Source organism: Carassius auratus, chromosome 3 (assembly GCF_003368295.1).
Source record: "Carassius auratus strain Wakin chromosome 3, ASM336829v1, whole genome shotgun sequence".
NCBI lineage: Eukaryota > Metazoa > Chordata > Actinopteri > Cypriniformes > Cyprinidae > Carassius > Carassius auratus.
The window spans coordinates 20,708,775-20,733,748 of record NC_039245.1 but is presented as its reverse complement, the minus strand read 5'-3'; the positions used below and the strand labels follow the sequence as shown (position 1 = coordinate 20,733,748).

The following is a 24,974-nucleotide window of genomic DNA, read 5'->3' as shown; positions in this document are numbered from 1 at the left end:
TTTAACTCCACAAGACTGTTTTCCCTGTTAATGGCCTTTTCTCTGTGACTTACAAATACTATGCAGAAATCTATTCACCTCAATGCAAAGAACCGAGATATAACCTGCAAAGTGTGTCTGTCACAAGCTATAATAAATTCTTGTTGCAGAACATATTTCATTTGTGTTTTGTGTTTTTGTCTTGTTCTGCAGGTATTTTAGCACAGAGCAAGATTTCTGAGAAAAGGTATAAAGAAATGCCACTGTTTCCGCCTCAATTGAGGTATTGTGTGTAATGTATGTGTGTGTCCATGTTTTGGATGAAATATCAAAACGGTGTATGACTCAGTGCCGGGAAGTGTAGTCTCTGAGAACAACCTTGGGATGGCAATTATAGTATGTGTAACTCTTAGAGACTTGACACTTCAGATTTACAGCATGCAGCAGGTATGTTGGACAGAATGGGACACATTAGAAAAAACAGGAGGTGCTTTTTTTATTACTGTTTCAGAAACAGTGGTCTAGATAGATGACGGAGCTTACTCCTGTGTGTATGTATGTATACCTAACCTATATTTTCTTAATATTTTGGTGACAAAGTTGTAACCAGAAGTGAGCTAAAACTGACAAAACATGTTTATGAGCATACCATCATGGTATACAGTATAAACACACAAAGTTTTATTATAAATTGTATGCAGAAAGTTTTCTGTTAGGGTATGGGTTAAGTTATAGTACTTATAACAAACTTAAACTCTATATAAAAGACAACAAGTGTATGGAATGTCCCCATTTAGATAGCCAAGTAAACATTTGTGTGCGTGTTAAAATTTATAGAGGGACCTGAAAATCCTGTATACAGGTCAGTCTTTAAAATGAAACCATTTAACAGGTTTAAACTTTAAACAATGGTCTCCATAGTTACATATTTTGTCTTTGCTTTCAGTGTTTAATTTATATTTCCTCTATATAAAATCACTTCTTTAGTTTATTTACAGGGTGAGTAATATATTATCTTTAAGTATCAGTATAACTCATTAAAACAGACTCCGGCTGATTAAAACAGATTCTTAGATTCTAACTTGCATGAAACTTTTGTCACTTATGTCACATATTTGAAAAATACGTGTATTCCAATAACAAAAAGATTACTGCTCACTCTCTCTCTCTCTGTGTGTGTGTGTGTATGTGTTTGTGTGTGTGTGTATTATGTAGCTACACCAACACCAAATTACTTTCCCGTAGTGTTACATTTTCTTCCAATGTTTGCTTTTATTTATAATTTTACTTCATTTAATTTCGCGTCATTTAATTGCTATGGCAGCAGATGGCAGCATATACCGTGAAGAGTGAGTTGTGGGTAAATCTCACACGCAGCTCAAATCAAGTTTTTAATAATATGATACTATGAATAAACCCAGTAGGTGGAGTCCAGAGGAAAGTCTGTCTGAAGTTCATGTTCTACAGTCAGTCAGACAACTTCATTTATTTGTGTGCAACAGTTTATCTGTTTATCTACACCTGTTCATAAGCAAATATATGTATATACCTAGGCTGAAAATAAAAGCAACCCGATCAAACAATCGTCTTCTAAGTTCAGAAAGTGAGTAGGTGTGTCATCTAGTGTGAGTGAGTGACTCGTGTTCATGAGAGGAATACTTACCGCTCCTCGCCGGACTCGAGTTACGAGTCTACGACAGCCGACAGAGAAGAAGCTGTGATTGTACTTCTGGACGTTTTTCCTATTGATTATTCACATTTACCTCAGGACGGTTATTCAACATGCTGGGGAGGAAAAAGAAACCAGAGACAGTTCAGACTGAACCCAAAGCGTACGAGGCGAAAACCCACGATCCGCTTCGGAGGCTTGGTAAGATCATAATACGCGATTGTTACTTTAAGTATGCATGCTTTCTTTAGTTTCACAGAAAGTAAACTTAATCTCAGCCATTACACTAATGTTTTCAACTCTCATGTTGTGAAAGGGGTTAAATAAACAGATTCACAGTAAATTCCACACTAAATCAATAAAGACCTTTACTCTTTGACTTGTTTTGCTTGACATTTGGGTGTTGGGAGACATCTAGTTAGTGTGAACTCATGAGATTTTCTGTTTTATTACCCCTTTTATTGTTTAGGTGTCGTTTTTGTCCAGCTTTGGTAAAGAAAACGCTAATGCACATTATTTATTGCATTTGTACCCGACTTTGTGATCATTTATATAATAATTCAATAATACAACAACAATTAGATCTGGTTTGAGTGGCCGGTGCTTGACAGCAATGGGTCATTTCACTTGTTTTTATGACTTTGTTATGTGAGCTGAAACTGAGCAGGAGAATTAGTGATGGTTGTGATTTTTTCCTCGAGTGACCAAGCTATCAGACAAGAACGATTGTCAAAGTAGACTACTACCCATTATTTTATGAGCAAAATCATATTCGAAAAGCTCCATGAAAAATGTATAGGCTTAATAACATTTCAAGAATTTATTTAAAGAACAGATAGCTTTGGAAGACAATGCAGCCAACATTACTGGAATAACTTTAGTTCTGGAATAACTGTATTTTTTCATGATCAGCATAACCCACACGTAACCACATTCCACACTCATAACCACTGACTGTTCTCGCACAATTATTATTTTCCCACTCATGTTTACCTCTCATCTCCACCCTTCAACAGCATGACTCCAGAACACCTAGGCCCTTGCTTATGCTATCCACATAAAAAACAATTTAGGTGTTTTTCTTTTAATATTGACATTTATTTACCAATCATGTGCTTTCTTATTACACAGCAATCTGATGTCTGAAACTAACACATCATGTTAATATCAGCCTAGCTCTTAAACCAAACCAAAATAACTGCTAGTGCTAATCTACGCTTCATGCTTTTGGAAGGAACCGCATGCAAGATGGTGGAAAATAAAGATACTTGAACATACTGTACAGTATGTAAAACGGACGTCATTGCATGACTGATATATCATGTGATTCAGGAATGCATTTATTGTAGTATAACAATTATGAAAGGTATAATATGCAGAATTATTCATGAACCATGGCTGATTTCCAAGAAAAGTAACTAAGGCGTATTTATGTCATTGTTAATGCATGCTTTTATTGACCTCGGAAGATGTATACCACACCTCTGCCTATGTTAGCTGGGTTTCTTCAGCATTTGATCATGAATGAGTTGAATGTTGTCGCTATATTAAGTACAAGATCCTCTGAGGATTCATCTTGCAGGACATTCCCTGGCTTCTTCCGATAACTACAGTACAGATCTGTGACCGCAGATACATGAGTTAGAGTTCAGCATAAAGTATTGTAAATGGGGGTTAACCACTGATATATATATATATATATATATATATATAGATATATAGATATATATATATATATATATATATATATCTATATATATATATATATATATATATATATGACTATTTCAATGTATATGTTCTCTATTATAGATCAGTAAAGATAACTCTGCTTTGGTTTAATTCATTCTATTTAATGTTTTGCTCATCTGTATGATTTTTTCATAGCAATCTATGCAGAATTTATTAATTTTACCAATGGCAGAGTTTTTCTCTGCCATAGCCACTGGCGTCAATAGATATGCAATGCTAAGTGTTGTTCAGATTTATTACACTTGTAAAATGATGTTGGGTGGCTTGTATGAAGAGGCTGTGCAAGTTGGTGCTCTTCAGTAGTGTGATTTAATGTTACTGTGGCAGTACTCCAAAATAAAGCACTGCAGTGGAAATAATCAAGAGGTTCTTGAACGAGAAAACAGTCGTTGTTTTAGGAGTGAGATTTGCATATAAACCCAATGTGTTGGGTTTATTTTTAAGTTAAGTTGCTCCCAGGTTGCTCTAGTTGGTTTACTGTTCCTGTGCTTTTGCTAAATGACAAAGTAATGAGAGAGAATAAGTCATCCGAGTAATGGCGCCCACATTTATTCTAAATATAGATGCACCTCAGGTGAACTATTAGGTAACTCTAGTCATCTAAATGTTGCGTGCAGAAAAGTAAAGTCATCTCTTCAGCAATAATAAAAAAATTGAAAATAACAATCTTATTTTTTCAAGTCTACACTACTGTTAAAAAAGAACAGTAAGAACAGTTTTGAAAGAAGTCTCTTATTTTGACCAAGGCAACATATATTTGACCACAAATGCAGTAAAAACAGTTATATTGTGAAATGTGATTAAAATTTAAAGTAGCTGTTTTAATATGTTTTAAAATATTATATCATATTTCTGTGATGGCAAAGCTGAATTTTCAGCATCATTACTCCAGTCTTGTGTCACATGATCCTTCAGAAATCATTCTAATACGCTGGTTTGCTGCTCAAGAAACATTTCTTGTTATTACCAATGTTTAAAACAGTTGTGCTGCTTAATATTCTTGTGGAAACAGTGATACATTATTTCAACACTTTTTGATTAATATAAAGTTCAATAGAACAGCATTTACTGTTTTTGAAATAGAAACCTTTTGTAGCATATGTATTTCTAAAGATAAATTGAATGCATTCTTACTGAGGAAAGGTATTCATTTCTAAAAAATAAAATCCTGCTGGTCCCAAACTTTTGAGCAGTAGTTAATTAAGGTTTCTTGAACCGAAAATGACCCTAAGTGGTAATTTTCATTTTGCATGACCAGTTTCCTCCCTCTCACTAACCCATAAAATAAATGTCCCTTTTCACTGCTATATATATATATATATATATATATATATATATATATATATATATATATATATATATATATATATATATATATATATGTATATTAAAAGTACCATTCATTTGTAGTTTTGAGAATGAGGGAAAATACTGAGTGCTTCATTTTTTCACCTCAAATCATATATTTTTCAAACTCCATCTTCATCACGCATTGTTTAGTTTAGTTTAGTTTAGTTTAGTTTAGTTTAGTTTAGTTTAGTTTAGTTTAGTTTAGTTTAGATAGTCTAGTCCAGTCCAGACCAGTCCAGACCAGTCCAGACCAATCCAGTCTAGTTAAGTTTGTGTTGGCATTTCATTGGCATGTTTCCGGTAGCTTTGTCTCTTTACTCTGGCAATATACCACAAACTCTCTCCCTTCCTCCCTCTATCAGCTTTTCCCCCTGACCCTCTGTGCTGTCTTTCACTTATCCACACACATTTGCCAGAGACACTTTATCATGGTCTTTACATTCTGGCTGCTGTGGTGAGGGTCTCTTTGCTGCAAACACTCTTGTCTGTTCTGTTCAGCAGGAGCAGTTGAGGGAGTTTGCTTTGCCTCTCACTCTTTTGCTGGTTGCCAAATATATATATATATTATTTACTTCTAGGCCCATTACTGTCACTCCACTTTTTATTTTACTCGGAAGTAACTTGAAAATTATTGAAAAAGAAAGAAAGCAATGTTTTATTACATTTCAGAGAGTTGATGAAGAGAAGAGGAGAGGATTTGAAGTAGTGTTGCCTAGGGCAAATCTCCATGCTGTGAAAAAATGCAGAGCAGCTATTTCACTGTGAGCACAATCTCTGTCTTTCTTCAGGTCTTTTTGAGTCCAGTTAAAGCTCTGGCAGAGAATCAGGTTGAATTCACCAGACACACAACATTTGCATGCAGTATTTCAGTGCAAAAACTTCTTATTCGTTGCAATCCAGTTAAATCAGGTGCTGAATGCACTCAAATAGCACTGCACTTTATTTAAATTCAGTCATGGTTTAACATGGCTTATAGGTTATTTTGATTATTCATATGAAATAATGCTATTTGCCTGGCACAATTAATGCTGAATATTTGAAAAAACAAGGTTTTTATTAAAATTAAATAAATTAATACTTTTATTCAGCAAGGACACATCAAACAGATTAAAAGTAACAATAAATACATTTATAATGTTATAAAAGATTTCTATTTCAAATTAAAATTGCTGTTCTTTGATCATCAAATGAGCCCCCCCCACCCTGCAAAAACATTAAACAGCACAACAGTTTTAAATATTGATAATAATCTGAAATGTTTCAAGGATGATGTGACACTTTACAATCACTTAAATTAACTGCATTTTAAAATAGCTACTTTGAATAGGCATTATAAATTGTTTTACTGTATTTTTAATCAAATACGTTTAGCCTTTAACCAAGCATTTGAATCTTAGAATATTTTTGTGTATGTTTTCTGTCGTTCGTGGTGGTAGTAATCCATCTTGTTTTAGCTAATCAAAACACTATACTAAGCCGTTAGATTGCTGACTATAGATTTGACCTTGATTTGCATGAACTGGCCCTAAATTGGTGCTAAAATCAACTGCACAGTTAATTTTTACAGAATTCCTCCCTAGTCCTGTTTTTCTTTTTTTTTTTCAGCTCAGCCTATTGTAACAACGCACCGCTCTGCAAAGCCAGGCTTAACTTAGCTTTGAAAAGTCTATTAAGAGCTCAAAGTGCACTACTAGCAGTTTTGCAATCTTTGTTCTTAGTGAATAGTCTTTTTCCAAGCTTGTACAAGCCTATGAAAGAGAGCAAGCCACTTACATCTGGAAAACAAACATATGTTGATTATTAAGAACGAAAACATGCCAATAAATAAATAAATGAAATAAACCAAGAAATAATTTCCCTTTATTGTCATTTGATATCCTGTTGTATAGTATGTGCAGTCATTGCTGCTGACACTGACCCACAGTTATTACTGTACATCACCGTGGGATGACATCTTCTCTCATGTTTGTGACTGAAGCTTCTAAAACCTCCCAGTGCCCTCACGTCTCGAGTATGTGTGAGTGTGCACATATATATTTATTCTGGAAAATGTTTGAGCAATGAATTGATTTTGGTCCATGTTTTGGATGAAATATCAAAACGGTGTATGACTCAGTGCCGGGAAGTGTAGTCTCTGAGAACAACCTTGGGATGGCAATTATAGTATGTGTAACTCTTAGAGACTTGACACTTCAGATTTACAGCATGCAGCAGGTATGTTGGACAGAATGGGACACATTAGAAAGAACAGGAGGTGCTCTTTTTTTATTATGTGTGTGTGTGTGTGTGTGTGTCATAGGTGTGTTGGATGATGAAGATGTGCGCCTGATGCTGCAGGGGTCAAAGATGATGAAGGTTCGATCTCAGCGTTGGCGGAAGGACAGAAACCTGAAGCTTCTGGAGGACTGTGTGACAGTTTGGTGTGAGTCCAGCAAAACCTCCCGCAAAGGCAAAAGACAGCAAACCTGTGAGTGTATCTTTTGTGACTGAACTACATCCAAAAACTAAATTCAGCTTTCAGCACAGTATTTGTGAGTTCAGAAATTATGTGGCATGATGAGCAAGAATCAATTCTGTAAGCGCTCTCAGTTTAGCTCCTGAGGCCTTTTTAGCAAGATATTTTAGCAAGATTAGTCTTAGTCTAATGAATTTGTTCTCACCAGTGCGCAGGCTATTTTCGTGCTGACAGAGAGGGTGGTCAATTTTTAAAGAACTAATATATATAAAGTATCATTTCCGATTTTTTTTATTATTCTGAATAAATTTAGATTTTATTTCTCCACTTTTGAGATAAAGAAACTTTAATCTTTTTATTACTGTTTTGAAAATACTAAAAATATTAAGCTGCACTGTTGTTTTTAACATTGATCATGATAAGAAATGTTTCTTACCAAATCAGTATATAAGAATGATTTCTAAAGGATTGTGTGACACTGTAGGTGTAATGATGCTGAAAATTCAGCTTTGCCATTACAGGAAAAAATTACATTTTAAAATATAGCCTGTTCATTTTTTTAATTTTTTTTTTTTTTTTTTTACTGTAAATTTGATCAGCCATGGTGAGCATAATAGACGTGTTATAATTTGTTTTTTTTAAACTTACAGACTCCAAACTATGGAAACATTTTTTACAAGTAATCAAATCAAGGGAACATAGTCACTCTCTGGAGAACGAATAATGTTCAGAGACCATTACTTTCACTTCTTACTTCACTAAATCTGAGCTATAACTTGTTTTTAAGTCAAAGCAAGTCGTTATTAATGTTTTGTCTGCTGTGCTTTATTTTTGAATGGCCATTGTTAACCTCATCCCAAAGGTCCCAGCAGGTATTAAATCTTATGATGTTCAGTTTTTAGTAAATGAATGGCACTGAATTGAACAGGACGGATGGATTTGGCTTAGTGTGTTGAACTGTAGCAGTGACCCAATTAATCACAGGTCAAACAAGGGAACGGTTTTCATTTGATGTTATAGAAACATCTGAATCCTGCACTAGTTATGATCCAGAAAGGTTATGCAATGATGAGTCATTACAGTTGTCATCACAATATATTATGTATGGGCCTCATTCTTTTTTGTGAGACTGCATTTTTACCATTTTAGTTTATGTTATCATTAGAGCTGACATTTGATTGAAATGATGAATTAATTGCATGATTCATTTAAATTAATCACATCGATACTCAAGATAATTCAAAGATATCACATTCTTTTGGTCAACAGGTAAATCATTGGATAGACATTATAAAATTGCATTAGAAGTGAGTAGAAGGTTTATTTTATCTAGATTGAAATATTAGAATTTGAATTCTTCAGAATAACATAACATAATAGTACCTTTTTTTTTTGGTTGAATAGAACAGTACAATGTGGATCCATTTCTTCCATTGCATGCTTTTTTCCATAATAAACCTTTGACCATCTATGATATATTGCTTGATAGGGACGGGACTTTCCAATCAATGCAACAGCAAACAGAAAACCCATAAGGTTTTGTTTGCATATCATGTCTGAACTCATTAATGCATATGTGGTTGTGTGTGTGTGTCTATATATACTAGCTCAGAACCTCAGTTTCTCTCAGGTTTAATTTCCTACTTTTGTTTGGCTTGTTTCACAACACCAAATAAAGCCAGGAAATTAAACTAGAAATATATCCATTTATAAACGGTGATTATTAACCAGCACAGTCTGAAACTTGAAATCATTTCAGACCAGCAGATTTTATACTTAACTTGAATAGAGGCATTGTGGGACATGTGCTTATTAATTGTCCCAATCTGTTATTTTCACCTGCTTTTCAGGTGATTGGTAATCCCTTTTTTAATCACATAAATTCAACCTTTGCTCCTAGCATAATGGAAACACACCTGTGACAGGAGACATTATGTGATATGAGCTGCTCTATCATCTCTAATCTCTAGCTGTTCAGATGATTGTTAATCTGTTTTTCATCTCACTTATGCTCTTCAGATGGATGGATAATCCGTTGTGAGAGTGAAGAGAATCAGACTTCCTGCTATAATCCCATTCCAGGCACTTCACTGGAGCATGGGATGTTATTTCTCTTATTGGACCACAGGTGTTGGTGGACCCTATTTAGGGAGCCTTCAGCCCCTCTGTCCTTTATCTCAGTGATTATCTCCACTGTCATCACCCTCAAAAACCTGTAACTATGTGATCTCGCTTCACTTTTGCTGAAAATATTGGCTGCATTCAGATATCTGAGGCTACTCAACTTGAAATGCAACAAAATATTTGATTAAAAGTCAGTTAATCAAAATTTGAGCTCGCGACCACTTCCTCTTAAAGCAGGAGAAGTCTGTCCCACAAGACAAGGGGTTTAACAACCCTAAGACTTAAATCCTAAAATCATTCCTAAATCAGACTCATTCTCACACATGGACTGTGAACGACAACAACAACTGTGTCTTTTGTATAGTGATATAGAAATGTGAATGGATGCATGTTTGGATTTTGAAACTTGAAACTTGAAACGTTTCCATATACACATGCAGCTGCACAGTAGGTTTAAACCCAGGTCATGTGTTTATGAATAATCCCTGCTCTTGTGAAGGATTTATGGGTCAATCTGAGGAGACCCTGAGGACTAAAGTGAACTTGTAACTAAACATGTGACTCATTGTGATTTAAAAATGTGTGCTGTCTGACACATGCACAATAACACAGTGGTGTTAGTAATCACTTTTGTAATATCGTTATGTAATAATTAGTGTTTTCATTTTAATTGGAACACATTTGTGCTTGGTTTCTTTTGACTCCCTGCAAAATGTTGTTTTTGTAATGTGTACATAGACGTATCTTGATACACCCTAGACAACATCAAAATAATCAACATCACCTGTCAATCATCATCATCCCATTTAGTAAAGGCTAAGGCTAAGTAGAGAAGGAGGCTGGGAGGGAAAACAGAAGGCTCAAGATAATACATGAGATTTTCCATATTTATAAAAAAATATATATATATTATGCTGGCTCTTCAGTCATGCTGGGCTCTGGCAGACAGTCTACATCCAGCATATTGATGGTTGGCAATAACAATACCAGACAAATCAAGAGTGAGACAGAGCAACATAAATACAAGGCAAATGAGGGAACTAATACATAACATCTGTGATGATTAAATTAATTTCCATGATATCTAGAGAGTGACAGGATACCTAAGGAAGCTAGTAAACTAGAGAAAACAAACTAAAAGTCCAGGATGATGAAACTAAAAGAATATAATTGTGACAACCTTCACTCGAACTGAGATTTGCATTGTTTCTGTGTAAAGAACTAAATAAAATAACTTGTTGTAGCATTGCAAAGCATCGTACAGTACATGATACACACAACCACTACCATCTTGATCAGCAAATCAGCATATTAAAATGATTTCTGAAGGATTTCATGTAAACTGAAGACTGAAGAATATTGAATTCAAAAATCTAAATATATTTAATTAGAAAACAGTTCTTTCAAATTGTTGTAATACAACACAGTATTATTGTTTATACAGTATTTTGTAGGTGAAAATAGAGATTTATTTGTAAAATATCATCAATCTTTCTCTGTTTCTGTCTTGTTCTTTGTCACACTGGCTATTTATTAAGGTAGATAAAGACATGGTTATGGCATAAGTGTCAGATATCTTGCACTAAATGATGCCGGTCTGCGTAGGAGATGAGTTCACGCAGGTGTCATTGTGCTCATTGGGCAGCAGATGCAGGGCTCAACCTCTTGAGAGTTCAAGCTCCTGTGCATCTATGCAGCAGGCATTAGTGAGGAATGCCAGTTGCGTATTAAACACCCATTCACTCCACATGTCCCAGCACACGCGCGCTGTTAAAATTAACACCCTTCTTCTCCATACACACAAGAATTATGATTGCATGTTTGTCAGTGTTTGGAAGTGGGTAGAGAGTCTTTGCCATTTAAAAGAGCTCGTGTTTGTCTGGCCTTGTGTCTCTGCGTGTCTCTTTGTGTATTTGCCGTGTAGGAGTTTCCACACCTCAAAGACGTTATTGTTGCAGCTGCTGTCTGTGATTCCTCATTATAGCTGACTTGAAGTGTACACTAACATGATGGAGGAGAAGGGAAGTCCATGTAATACATAAAGCTTTAATATACGTATTTGAGTGTGACTGTATTAGCAATAGCATTTCTTAATTGTTAAAGTGGTTGTCTGTCAAAAGCCTTTGCTCTCAAGTGGGTTTATATTGGTGTGCTTGTGTGAGCTGTGTGTTTTCGAAAAGAAGAAAATAAAGAAAGACAGCTTTATTGCCAAGTATGTTTGCATATACAAGGAATTTATTTATTTATTTATTTTTTCTGGTGAAGCTTTCAGTACACCGTGACAACTAGGGATGCACGATAATATCGGCACAACATCGGTATCGGCCGATAAAAGCTTAAAATGACCACCATCGGTATCGGCCGATATGAATATTTCTGCCGATGAGCCAAACTGATATTCTCCAAGTGAAATAATTGACCTGTTTTTCAGATGTGAATGTCTGTCTACATTTGTAAAATAATACATTTATGGTAGAATCAGTACAGAAGAGATACATGGATTTCTCTTCAGTAAAATTAAAGTTTAAATATATCAGGCGAAAAATGTGTATATATATCGATATCGGTATCGGCCAAAATTATTTTGAAAATATCGGCATATTGAATATCGGCCAAAATCCAATATCGTGCATCCCTAGTGACAACAACAACAACATGTACAGTATATACAGTTCTTAAGGGGCAGGGGAGCAACAATAATCCTTTCAGCAGTCTGAGAAGTACATTGTGAAAATTTTTAGCACTGGTCATGTTTTACGAAAGCCAAATGAATCCTCACACTCATGTCCATCATCACAGATTGTGAAGACACTTTAATAACTTTAAATCTAATCTAAGTGTCCTTGTTACTTGTTTATCATTCATCTACTTGTTTCTCATTCGTCTAAATGTTTATCATCAGACTTTAGAGCATTTAGTTTGGTTTTGTTTTCATTTTTAATTATGTTTATTATTGTTTAGTTGTTTTGAAGTCTTAAGCTAAGACTTGCTTTTAGTTTGTTTAATTAGTTGTTTTTTATTTAGCTTCGTTTGGATAAATCTTTTAGTTGTGTTATTTCAGTTAGCCTAATTTAGTTGTTTTGAAGGCTTCTTTTTTATGTAATAAAAGCTTTTCATTTTAGTTTGTTTTGAAGGCTTCTTTTTATGTAATAAAAGCTTTAATTTTAGTTTGTTTAAATATATCTTGTTTTGTGTTCATTAAGGTAGCTTATCTTAGCTTAGTTAAGTAAAGTGTTATTTGGAATGATACAGCAAAAAATTTATTTTAGTTTGTTTATTTTAATATATTTTTTTGAATTCCGCTAGTTTAATTAAATTAATTAATTTATTAATTTATTTATTTTTTAAGTTTTCTTTTAGCTAAGACTTGCGTTTAGTTTGTTTAGGTGTAATTTTTTTATTTATGTGTTCGTTTTGTGTTAATTCACTCAGTGTAGTTTAATTTAATTTAACTTTTGATGTAAATACATTTTTGTTCTTTTTAAATTTTGTTCAATTTTGTTTTGTGTATACAAATATTTTATTTTGGTTTTAAGGTTGTTTAATGTACTTTTAATGTTTTCTTTTTTGTGCGACTCTCTTAATTTTGCATTGATTAATTCAGGTTGTTCATTTCTTTTTTGCATTCTTTTTGGTGCCACTAGTAGCACATAGATTTCACAATTCACCTTTAAGTAATAAATTATTTAATCTTATGTAAATCATTATTAGTAGTAATGGTCCAATCATCCATTAGTGTGTGTGTGTTTGTTTCTTTCTGTCAGTCTCTGTGACAGAGGTGGAGTGTGTGCGGGAAGGCTGTCAGTCGGAGTGTCTGCGACGAATGGCAGATCTGGTTCAAGAGACCCACTGCTTCACTGTGGTCTTCCGCGGAGGAAGGAAAAGCCTGGATCTGTGCTGCTCCACACAAGACGAAGCGGAGCATTGGGTTCGAGGCCTCCGAACACTCAAAGACCGCATCTCCAACATGAGCCAGAAAGAAAAACTGGACCAATATCCATATTGCCATTCTTGCAGAGAGAACACACTAATACTGAGCACTAGTATCAATCTTTCCTAACTGCAAGTCGCGCAAGTCTGCTGCACATTTACAGCATTTAATGCACATTTAATCAAAGTGTTTAAATGGAAGGCTTAAGTTTCACCTTCCTTGCCCACCATATGCCAATAAATGCACATGTAAACACACTTTCCATTACTGCACAGAATTACTCAGTGAGAGAGCTGACTAAATATAGAGCAGATCTAGAACAGCTATCTGAACGCCACTCCACCGCACATGTGAACCACAGAATGTATCATGTTCAGATGCCTTTGTCCTGTTTCTGTTTCCTTCATCGTGGTTTTCACTTTATTGCCTTTTTTTTAACCTGTAACCCATTTATTCTCATAATTCTAACATTTTTGTTTTGGCTGCTATGTTTATTTTTTTACTACATGCAGCTTCTAATTTTAATTGAATGTTAAAGAATATTAACTCGCTTATCACAATGGTAGACTGGGAAGTGTTTGGGAAACTAAATTATTATTATATATTTTTTATTATTAAAAAGATATATAAATAAATACAAATGAAGGCACTTAAATTGTATCCGGAACTTTGATCAGATGCTAGAACAAAAATTTTGAGACCAAACACTAGAATAGTTCATCTACAGTGTATATACAATATATTTTATATATTGTATAATATTTTCATAAATTTGTCTTTAATTTAATATGTTATATTTCTAATTATAATTATGTTCTTTTTATTTAATTTCATACTTAAATACATACATACTTGAAAAGCTTGGCCCAAACTGTCAGGATCTTGGTAAGGGAGGAACTCAGGTGCAGACAGGGATTCTCAAACAAAGGGTTTATTACAAAAAGGGGAAACAAAAACCCACGAGGGGGAAAACACGGAGCAAGGTAAAGACTAAATAACTAAAACAGGACTGGACTGACAAGATAAACAAGGACTCTAAATACTAACTATAAACAAACACTCACGGTAATACAAACACTTCTTAAGGAACAATCACAGAGTGGAACAATCACAGGTACAATGAACCGACGCAAGACAGAGCACACTAGGAGATCTAAATAGGGGTACTAATCAAGACGCGACAGGTGTTACAGATAGGACAATCAAGACACGACTAGGTTAACAAGGGGGGCGGGGCAAGGGAACGAGACAACACAAGCACATGGCCCAAAGACAAGGCCATGCGCTTGTACACAAAACATGGGTCTGTCATGATCCTGCCTCAAGACTAGGAAAAATCAAGGACACGAGGGCAGAATCATGACACAAACCTGGCCTCGAGTTCCTTTGGTAGCAGAGAGATTTCTTTTTTCATACTATATGGCTTTCAGCATGTTGTGTATGCATATTATTGTTACGAGCTGCTGGTGTGTGAATGAAGGCGCACGAGGAAGAAGATATATAACTGGATCTTTTAATGATCGCAGGAGAATAAGGGCACATCCAACATAACCATACAATACATTACTACATTAACTTAATCACAGACAAGTAGGAACTCAGAAGACAGGGTATTTAAACACGAGGGAAGTAATCAGGGGAATGGAGACAGGTGGGGATTAATCAAATCAACCAAACATGAAAAGGAAGATGACCAAATAAGGAAACTGAAAGTCACTGAATGTAGCAATTATAGGTTTGTCAAATTTTTCCCTAACTGTGCACACTTGGATCCGAAGCTATCTAAGACGTGCAGATCAGAACCAGGATGGGAAGATGAGCTACGACGAGGTGAAACATCTGCTCCAGCTGATCAACATTGACCTGAACGAACAGTATGCACGCACCCTCTTTAAGGTTTGTGTGAGAGATCAATGTGCATTTGGCAACAGCTGTCATAAAAATTGAAAGCGTTTAATTTAAGTGAATTCTCAAACAATCTCTTACTCCTTTATTGCTCCTCTTGTGTGTAGAAGTGTGATCGCTCATGTGACGGGCGGCTGGATCACGTGGAGATTGAGGAGTTCTGTCGTGAGCTGATGCGCAGGCCGGAGCTGGATGCAGTGTTCAGGCATTATTCTGGTAACGGATGTGTGCTCACATCATTGGAGCTGCGCGATTTTCTCGGGGACCAAGGTGAAGATGCATCACTGGCCCATGCGAAGACTCTCATCCACACCTATGAGCTCAACAACTGGGGTACACAGCCATCAGCACCATACATTATTTGGTATTGAATGTTTATGGACACACTGGGATTTCATGAATACGTATACATGGATTTATAAATACATACATAAACTACTGTTTAACTTAAATATTGATAATTTCCTTCAATTCTTTAGTTGAGAGTAGACATCTCACAAAATATGCACAATATTTATATTCTTACTTGGATAAACAACACACAGAGAAACTCATGCTTCATACACATACCCCCAGGTCCTCTTATTCTTCTTGAACATTATTTTAATTTCTCATGCAATTCTTAATCAGATATATATGCTTATGTATTCGCAGTCTTGTGAAATATAATTAATTATGATCTACATAAAAGTATATAATAAAGTAAGATTTGTAGTAAGTAAGTCTCTCACCCATGTTCACCAAGGCCGCATTTATTTGATCAAAAATACAGTAAAAACAGTAATATTGTGAAATATTATTACAATTTAAAACAACCGGTGTCTATTTGAATATATTTTAAAATGTAATTTATTCCTGTGATGGCAAAGCTGAATTTTCAGCATCATTACTCCAGTCTTCAGTGTCACGTGAGCCTTACCGTCTTTACTGTCACTTTTGTTTTAATGTATTCTGGCAAAATAAAATTATTAATTTCTTTGATCAAAATAATAATAAAACATGAAAGTCTTTTAAATCTATAATTATTACTGCTAGATCTTTTATTATTGTTATTTTTAATAAATTAAAAAATATATTTTATGTGATGAAACTATCAGCAGAGCAAGTACAAATCTGATCCAGCATAAAAATAATAATAATTTTATTCATTTGAGAAATGACCAACAACTGTTAATCTAGCTCACCTTATCCTTGCTGTTCTCCATTATTTCCTGCCTGCACTCTACTGTTTATACTGTCAGTAAAAATGGCACAAAGGCCAACTCAAAACTGGTTTCGGTTTATCATTGTGTGAGCTAATGATGAAAAAATGTCCAAGCTACCTGTTGAAAACTGGAATGCAGTCCTAACAGTAAACTGAAAAACCACACCCGTCCACTTCCACAAACTAGTGCGAGTGCATAGCTCAGTATTGGGTCACTGGTTATTGTGCCAAACAACTGACAAAGCTTGGTTATCCCTTTCGGCTCTTAATAGAACTGAGAGTAATACATTAGTAATACAGAACAGGAAAAGGTCTGTGTTAAACATTTCCTTGACTAGCTCTACTGAAGCATGTGTTTAAGAGTGTCAAGTTTCAACTTATACATTTTCTTTATGACCCTCAGCACGGAAGAATCTTTTCATGACCCAGAACGGTTTCACCATGTACATGCTCTCGCAAGAGAACGATGTGTTTAACCCGGATCACACTCACGTGTATCAGGACATGAGCAGACCACTGGCACACTATTACATCTCTTCCTCTCATAATACATACCTCACCAAAGACCAGGTGACCAGCGACAGCAGCACAGAGCCTTATATCAGGTACAACACCCACCCAACGCCACCTTATAATCTGCCTCCAACACCACAGAGCTACTGCTAGTAGACGAAAACACACTTCTACTTTGTTCTTTAAAATCCCAATGATTACTTGTGTCTGCATCCCAGCCTTCACTGAGCTAAGTTTATTTAGTAACCATTTGTGTTATGTACTATTGCACTGGGAGAAAAAAATGATGCCCAAGTTCACAGTACACTTTTAATTAACACGACTGGGATGCAAGATCCTTCAGAAACCATTCTAATATATTCTGATTTGGAGCTTAAGAAACTTTTCTTATAATTATTAATGTTGAAAACAGTTCTTGTGCTTAATGTTTTTAGGATTATTTGATAAATAGGAGGCTCGGTGTTTAAAAAGAACCCCAAACCTTTGAATTGAATGATAATGTAACTGTTACGTGATATCCCACAATGCAATGCTTTTTTCAGGACTGTTGTATTGGGAAAGAAAATGACCTAGAATTAGCATGTTGTCATTGTACTCTAAAAATGGGCTTGTGTGGTAACATCCAAAATTGATTAATTACAAAATATCAATTGCCTAAATAAATGTCCTCTCTTTTAGGTAATTTATAGGGTTATTTTGAGTAGAAAAACATCCTTATCAACTGCATAATTTTGTGGAATGGGTTTATTTAGCAAAATAGAGCTAAAGGAAACTAATACTGTATGTGTGTTAGGTGCACACACAAGGAATACAGTATGTAGAACTTTATGTATGACAGATAATACAATTCTGCAGAAATCTCCCAGGCTCATATTCAATCCCGGCCTTACCTCGTGAAATATTTGATCAACAGCGGCAGCTATACAAGACATATCCACTGTGTTATGAGATACAACACACATCGTTTATGCACATACACAGTCTTTGTTTGTGGGTAAACTCCTGAGTTTTGTGTGTGTTTAGAGCTCTGCATCAGGGGTGTCGCTGTGTTGAGCTGGACTGCTGGGACGGTGATAAAGGAGAACCCATGATCTACCATGGGCACACGCTCACCTCCAAAGTGCTCTTTAAAGAAGTCATTGAGACCATCGCTCAGTACGCCTTCAAGGTGCAGACGCATGAAATCATTGTATAATGCCACAATACGGGTTTGCATGTTTGATAATTGACACTTAAATAATGGATTATCTTGAACAACCATGTCTCTGTCTCCATAGACATCTCCGTATCCTCTGATCTTGTCCCTGGAGAATCACTGCTCAGTGGAGCAGCAGGCGGTCATGGCACAGCACCTGCGCTCCTTTCTGGGAAAGAAGCTCCTGAGAAAGCCGCTCAATGACCTGCCCCTCAAAGAGCTGCCCTCACCTGAGGTCACACACACTTCTAGTTTTGCTCTGTCATAAAATCAAACTACTGTTTCAAGCATTTAGTTTTGCATATTGTGTAGTTTCACATTTACATTTATATTTAATCATTTTAGCAGATGCTTTTATCCAAAGCGACTGTTGCTATATTATATAAGCAGTATGTATTATGTACAGTACTGTCCAGTAAGTATGCTGAATTTCTGTGTTAATCGTAATACAGTGGGAAGACATTATAATTACTGTAACTATTTATAACCTCATGTTTTACATAACTATAGAGTGATGTAACTCACAGTTACATTTACCTTTATATTACACTCAAAATGTACACTGCTGTACAAAAGTTTGGGGTCGCTGGCTTGTGCTCACTAAGAGCATTTATTTGATGGAAAATACGGTAAAAACAGTAATATTGTGAAATATTTATACAATTTAAAATGACTATATATATATATATATATATATATATATATATATATATATATATATATATATATATATATATATATATATATATATATATATATATATATATATTCATATTTTTCAAGATTCTTTGGTGAATAGTAAGTTTCAAAAGAACAGCATTTATTTGAAATAAATCTTTTTTAAACAATATAAAAGTCTTTACTGTCACTTTTAATCAGTTTAATGCATCTTTACTGAATAAAAGTATTGTCTTTGAAAAACCTTTTAGTTAATGTATATAATTTGGCAGAAGCTGTCCAAAGTTATTTCCATATATTCTGTGCAAATCAGACCCAAGATCTTGGTGTTGCTAACCCTTCCTTCCTGGCTCTTGGAAACTTATTGTTTACTTTCTTAGCATAATCAGCAAAAACTTCTTACCCTTGTTATCTACAAAAAAAGGGTAAATGTGCAATCACATAGTACTAGGAATGAATGAATGAAGTAAATAGTCACGTACTGTAGTGTACACTCTTATATACCAACTCAAGCACACTTGCTTGAATTTTCATATTTATTTTCACTTTCTGCATTTTCTGTCATGACACAATTTTCCGTCTAATGTAAGGCTTGTTCCAGCCTCTGAAATAAACCATTATTTGTGTTCCGGTTATTGGTGAACATTTCTATTACTCACATCATGTGCCTTGTTTACTGAAGGAGTTGATGGGGCGCATCCTGCTGAAGGGGAAGAAGTTAGGTGGTCTGCTGGGAAAGACTGACAGCTGGACTAGCTTCTCATGTAGCTCAGATGAAGAGTCTGTGGCTGGAGGAGGTGGGAACAAAAAGGAATCCAAAAATGATCCTGGGAGGGTGAGTATTAAATCCTGTTCTCAATTTAGTAAATTATTGAAATATTGTGTGGTTTGATTGTCCATTTATGAGTATTATTACAGCTCAGGTAAATGCATTAGCTACAGTACAGTATATACTGTCTGATATGTGTGTGTTTATAATACATACTATGCCTAACTGTTCACTAAAAATATCTGCTTGTGTGTGTACATTTACTTTTACAAATATAAATTCCATCCCCAGTCTATGAGCACTAAAATGAGCCCAGAGCTGTCCGATCTGGTGGTGTATTGTCAGAGTGTGCCTTTCAGTGGTTTCGAGACAGCCGGTCAAAGACCTCCCAGCATGATGTCCTCTTTCTCTGAGAATGAGGCGCTCAAACTCATCAAAGACTCAGGTGAGAGGAACAGGACAAAACTTGAGCTGCATTTTCACCCAAGTCTCAACATATTCATTCCACAGAGCCACTGTAAATGTGATAAGTGATGGATGGATAGATAGATTCATGTTGCTGCCTTCGTAGAAAGATCTTATCCTTTTGAGATTCGCTGTTTCTGTGATGCAAATGTGCTTTAAACAGCAGGCACAACGATGACTCTGCGTTTCTGAGCATTTTTTTACAAGCTGTTCAACATTTATATTAATACTGGTATGTCTTTGATAAAATATGTGTCACATGACTTCCCAGCAATACACTACCATATGAATATATTTCACATATTACTGTGAACTGTAGTGTTTTTAATATTCGCTGCTTTTATTTGGACCGGCTTGTTGCTTGGGGCCCCGCCAGATGGTTCATAACAAATGAGCAGATCACTTCCAAAGCAAAGACACTGCTCTTCCAGCAAACGCTGACAGCCAGCGGCATGACAAATTTACATCAAACTCGTGTCATTTCATAATTAGGTCGTGTCACCACTTTCTAGAGCTCAACATCTACCACACAAACTAAAATAACCATATCAAATATGGTTAACCATGTAAATATAAAAAACCAAAAAAAAAAGGAGAAAAAGTCTAAGATCAGTCACGCTATACTTTCTAGAAAAAACTAGTCTCATTGTTGCATATCAGATTATATGTTGTATTTAGTAAATCAAAGCAGTATTTATACTATTATGATAATTAAGTTTCCAATGGTCACCATAAAATAAAAACAGTGATATTGTGATTATTATTCCTGTGATGAAAAGCTGAATTTTCATTTTTAAGGCTTTAAATAATTTTAATGATCATTTGGAATGTTTTTTGAATAGAAAGTTCAATAGCATATCTTTAAATGAAACCAATAAGAATAGGTTATAAATAATATATAAACAACAATTTGTATATACTGTAAAAAAAAAAAAAAAAAAAAAGTAATGTAGCATTTTGTTTTAAAATCTGTATTTGTATGTACAGTATGTCTCCTTGCATGTGTATCTGTGTCTGTTCACTTGTTTTATGTGCATATTTTTGTCCCCTGTAGGGAAGTTGTTTGTTCGACACAATAGTTGGCAGCTGAGCAGGGTTTACCCATCAGGCCAGAGGTTGCAGTCCTCCAACTACGACCCTCAGGATATGTGGAACGGAGGCTGCCAGATGGGTGAGCGACTGAACACTGACATTCCTGTGTGTCTGCAAGTACAGCAGCCAATGCTTGAATGCTTCTTTCTCTCTGTTCTCCAGTGGCTCTGAACTTCCAGACACCAGGAGAGCAGATGGACCTGAACCAGGGCCGATTTCTTCCCAACGGCCGCTGCGGATATGTGCTTAAACCTGACTTCCTGTGTGACCCAAAGTCCAACTTTGACCCTGAGAACACAGGTGGAGGACCAGGACATATACCCACACAACTTACCATACGGGTTAGTAACAGCTCCTCTTCTCTCACAGCTGACAGGAAATATTGCTCGGGATCCCATGTGCTCTGTTAATATTGTGATAAATCTCTATCTTTTTTTTTTTTTACTGTACTTCTGGGCCATTTTGTTTCTGCCACAGGTGATCTCAGCCCAGCAACTTCCTAAAATAAACCCAGACAATCCCAACTCCATTGTGGACCCGCAGGTCTGGGTGGAGATCCATGGCGTTTCCATCGATAAGGCTCGTGCAAAAACCCAACGCATTGACAACAATGGTGAGGACTCTTAGATTTTTAGTTATCCAAAGGAAATAATGTTGTGTTGTATGATTGGTTAATCTATATAAATACATTAAAATTATGTGTGTTAGAAACTTGTGATGTTTTAATAGTTTGTATATTGATTACAGTGTTTATTCTGGCTTTTTATGGCCATTATTTTGCATGTGGCGAACATTCTAGAAGTAAAATGAGAGGTGTTCCTCTCAGGATTGAATATTGAGTGTGTGTGTGTGTGTGTGTGTGTTTGTCTCCCCCTGCAGGTTTCAATCCCCGCTGGGACTGTACTGTGAGCTTTCAGCTGCAGGTGCCTGAACTGGCCTTGGTGCGTTTCATGGTGGAAGATCATGACTATAAATCCAACAATGATTTCATTGGCCAGTTCACACTCCCATTCATCAGCCTACGAACAGGTGTGTGTATGTGTCCTGGTTTGGGTGGTTTATGAGGACACAAATTTGTATAATGGCATGGGTTTAATATACTTTAGGCATTACTTTGTGAAGATGGTTTAAGAGGACACTGCCTGTGTCCCCTTAATTCAAAAGATTGAAAAAGCATACTAAATGGTTTCTAAAAATGCATAAAGATTTTTGTGAGGGATAGGTTTAGGTATAAGGTTGGGGAAGGCTGATAGAAAATACAGTTTCGACAGTATCAAAAACATCACGCCTATGGAGAATCTCTGTAAACCACCAGTACCAACATGTGTGAGTGTGTTCAGTTCACACTGTATGATGTTTTTATAAAACATAAACTATATTTTAACATAAACATGGTTTGTGGCGAAAGTACTGTGTGTATTTCAAATTTTACAACACTTACTGCCGTAGGGAAGTTTGGGGTCAGTAAAAAGTTTCATGTAAATTATTATTCAACAAGGATTCATTCAATTAATCAAAATCAATGACTGCAAATAAATAAATAAATGTTACAAAAGATTTATATTTCAAATAAATAATTTTTTTTTTTTTTTTACTTTTGATTTAATAAAGAATCATGCAAAACTGTATCATGGTGTTGTCAACATTGATAATAATAAGAAATTTTACTTGAGCAGCAAATCAGCATATTAGAATGATTTCTGAAGGATCATGTGACTCTGAAGACTGGAGTAATGATGCTGAAAATTCAGCTTTGCATCATAGGAATAAAGTAAATTTTTAAATATATTAAAGCAGAAAATAATTATTTTAAATTGTAATAATATTTCACAATATTACTCAAATAATTGCAACCCTGGTGAGCATAAAGAGACTTCTTTCAAAAACAGGAAAACATCTACCAACCCCAAGCTTTTCAGTGTTGTTGAAAATCATATAAATTAATGTTTTTAAATTAATTATTACATAAAATTTTTGAGAAATCTCCTTCTCAGTCAGAGGCCTAGAGCACTTAATGGTTAAAAAAATACCTAGATCTGAAGTTCAAAAAGGACATTAATCGCATTTGAATTCATTTCTTTTTTTTTTTTTTTTTTATAAAACACTGCGACAAAGAAAAACTAAATGTAAACAAAATTTGAATTGTTCTGACATCTTCAAAAGTATAATCTGTGGTGTATGTGGTACCTATTAAGTACACTTGTTTTAACTATATTTGTCATATATATTTATTCAAGCATTTGTGTTGTCCTCCAGGTTATCGTCATGTCCACCTGCTAAAAGCTGACGGCTCTAGTCTGTCTCCTGCCACACTCTTCATCCATGTAAAGGTGGTACGGCGAGGAGTTCCTATTAAAACCGTTTCGGAGCGGAAAGGCAAGGCCTGAGGCTTCTGTCATGATTCCTGGAAATGTATATTTCTGGAAGTACCTTACTGAAGGAAAATCCCCTGAGCCGGGCTCTTGAGGTGCTAGGACTCTTCAGAAGGAGAGCACCTATAAAAGCACTGGACGAACAAGCACAAACACTGTGCACAACAACCTGCAGAAAGTTAATGTAGTTTGTCAGTTTGTGATTCAAAGTGCATTTTTTTATCTTTATTGTTCTTTTATGCTATCGTCTGCAGAGCAGAACGTCAAAAGTTTTATAGAAGTGTTATGGTTGAAGCTTAAAGGGTTACTCCACTCCAAAATGAAAATGTTGTCATTAATCACTTACCCCCATGTTGTTCCAAACCCGTAGAAGTTTTGTTCATCCTTTGAGCACAATTTAAGATATTTTGGATGAAAACTGGGAGGCTTGAGACTGTACCATAGTGTAATAGTCTCAAGACTCCTGGAATTTTGTTTAATTGTGTTTTAAAGATGAACAAATCTTTTACGGGTTTGGAACGACATGGGGGTAGGTGATTAATGACAACATTTTCATTTTGGAAGTATCCCTTTAAGATGTTATGAAGTCAGTATTATTAAAAGTTACAAGTCAGTGTTGTTTATAGAGCCATTTTCCATTAAGACTGAATATTTTAATTGAACTTAAACTAGTCTTTAAATGCTGGGCAGGAATTATGTTTACATGTAGACAGAAATGAACTGTCTTTAATTTTGTTATAGTTTGAATCTTGTCGTTTTGTTGGTGGTTCTGATATGCTGAACACTGATAGCAAGGTAAAGAAAGTGTAGATTTTTTTTTTTTAAAGATTACAAGAGTCATGACTATTTTTTTGCAAGTTTTTTTTTAATTATTGTTTTAAACAACAAAAGTGATTCAGCAGTTTATAAGTAATAAGAAATCAGTAGTTATCAGTAATTAAGCAATCCGAGTAATAAGATATTTCTGAAAAATAATAATATATAATAATGTAATTAATATAATAAATTAATGAATATAATAAATATTACATATTTTTTAAACAGCTACCAATAATGATGAATACTGTTTAACAGTGTCAGTCAATGTGAGACATAATATTTGATCATTAAAGCTAAAAGCAAGCACTGAAAATGTCCTAAGATGGTCAAAATATGGTTAAATGTTATAAAATTACATGACTTGACCAGTGTTCCTGCCTGAAGATGCAGCCAACTATATCACTTGCCGCTTGATGCTTAGTTTAACATCCAAGTTTGTTGAATCGTGAAAATATGTGGTTATTAATATACTAGGCTGTTTAGCATGATATTATATAGTAATATGTGCTGCTTCTGTAAAGACGTGTAAAATGTAGATGTTCTGTTTCACAGTAGAAAACAGAACATGTCTTGATTGTAATGTCTTACTTGTTTATACAGTACTGTATGTGTAAGATAGTGTATACATGCTCAAATTTGAGAAATAATACATTATTTTTTAAGTTTTACTGAAAAAGAAAATCATTAATTAAATTAATATTA

At 35.1% G+C, this 24,974-nt stretch overlaps 1 protein-coding gene across 1 annotated transcript; it reads left to right on the top strand.

Annotated features, from left to right (window-relative positions):
- Positions 1-1,482: 1,482 nt before the first annotated feature.
- On the top strand, positions 1,483-24,937 carry plcd3a (phospholipase C, delta 3a). Its single transcript, XM_026212924.1, has 15 exons — positions 1,483-1,849; positions 7,050-7,217; positions 13,094-13,322; positions 15,027-15,156; positions 15,273-15,498; positions 16,773-16,974; positions 17,906-18,050; positions 18,160-18,312; positions 19,438-19,590; positions 19,816-19,969; positions 21,044-21,160; positions 21,244-21,422; positions 21,559-21,694; positions 21,961-22,110; positions 23,338-24,937. Exons 1-15 carry the CDS (start codon positions 1,762-1,764, stop codon positions 23,466-23,468), a joined length of 2,361 nt encoding a protein of 786 aa, XP_026068709.1. The 5' UTR covers positions 1,483-1,761; the 3' UTR covers positions 23,469-24,937.
- Positions 24,938-24,974: the final 37 nt, after the last annotated feature.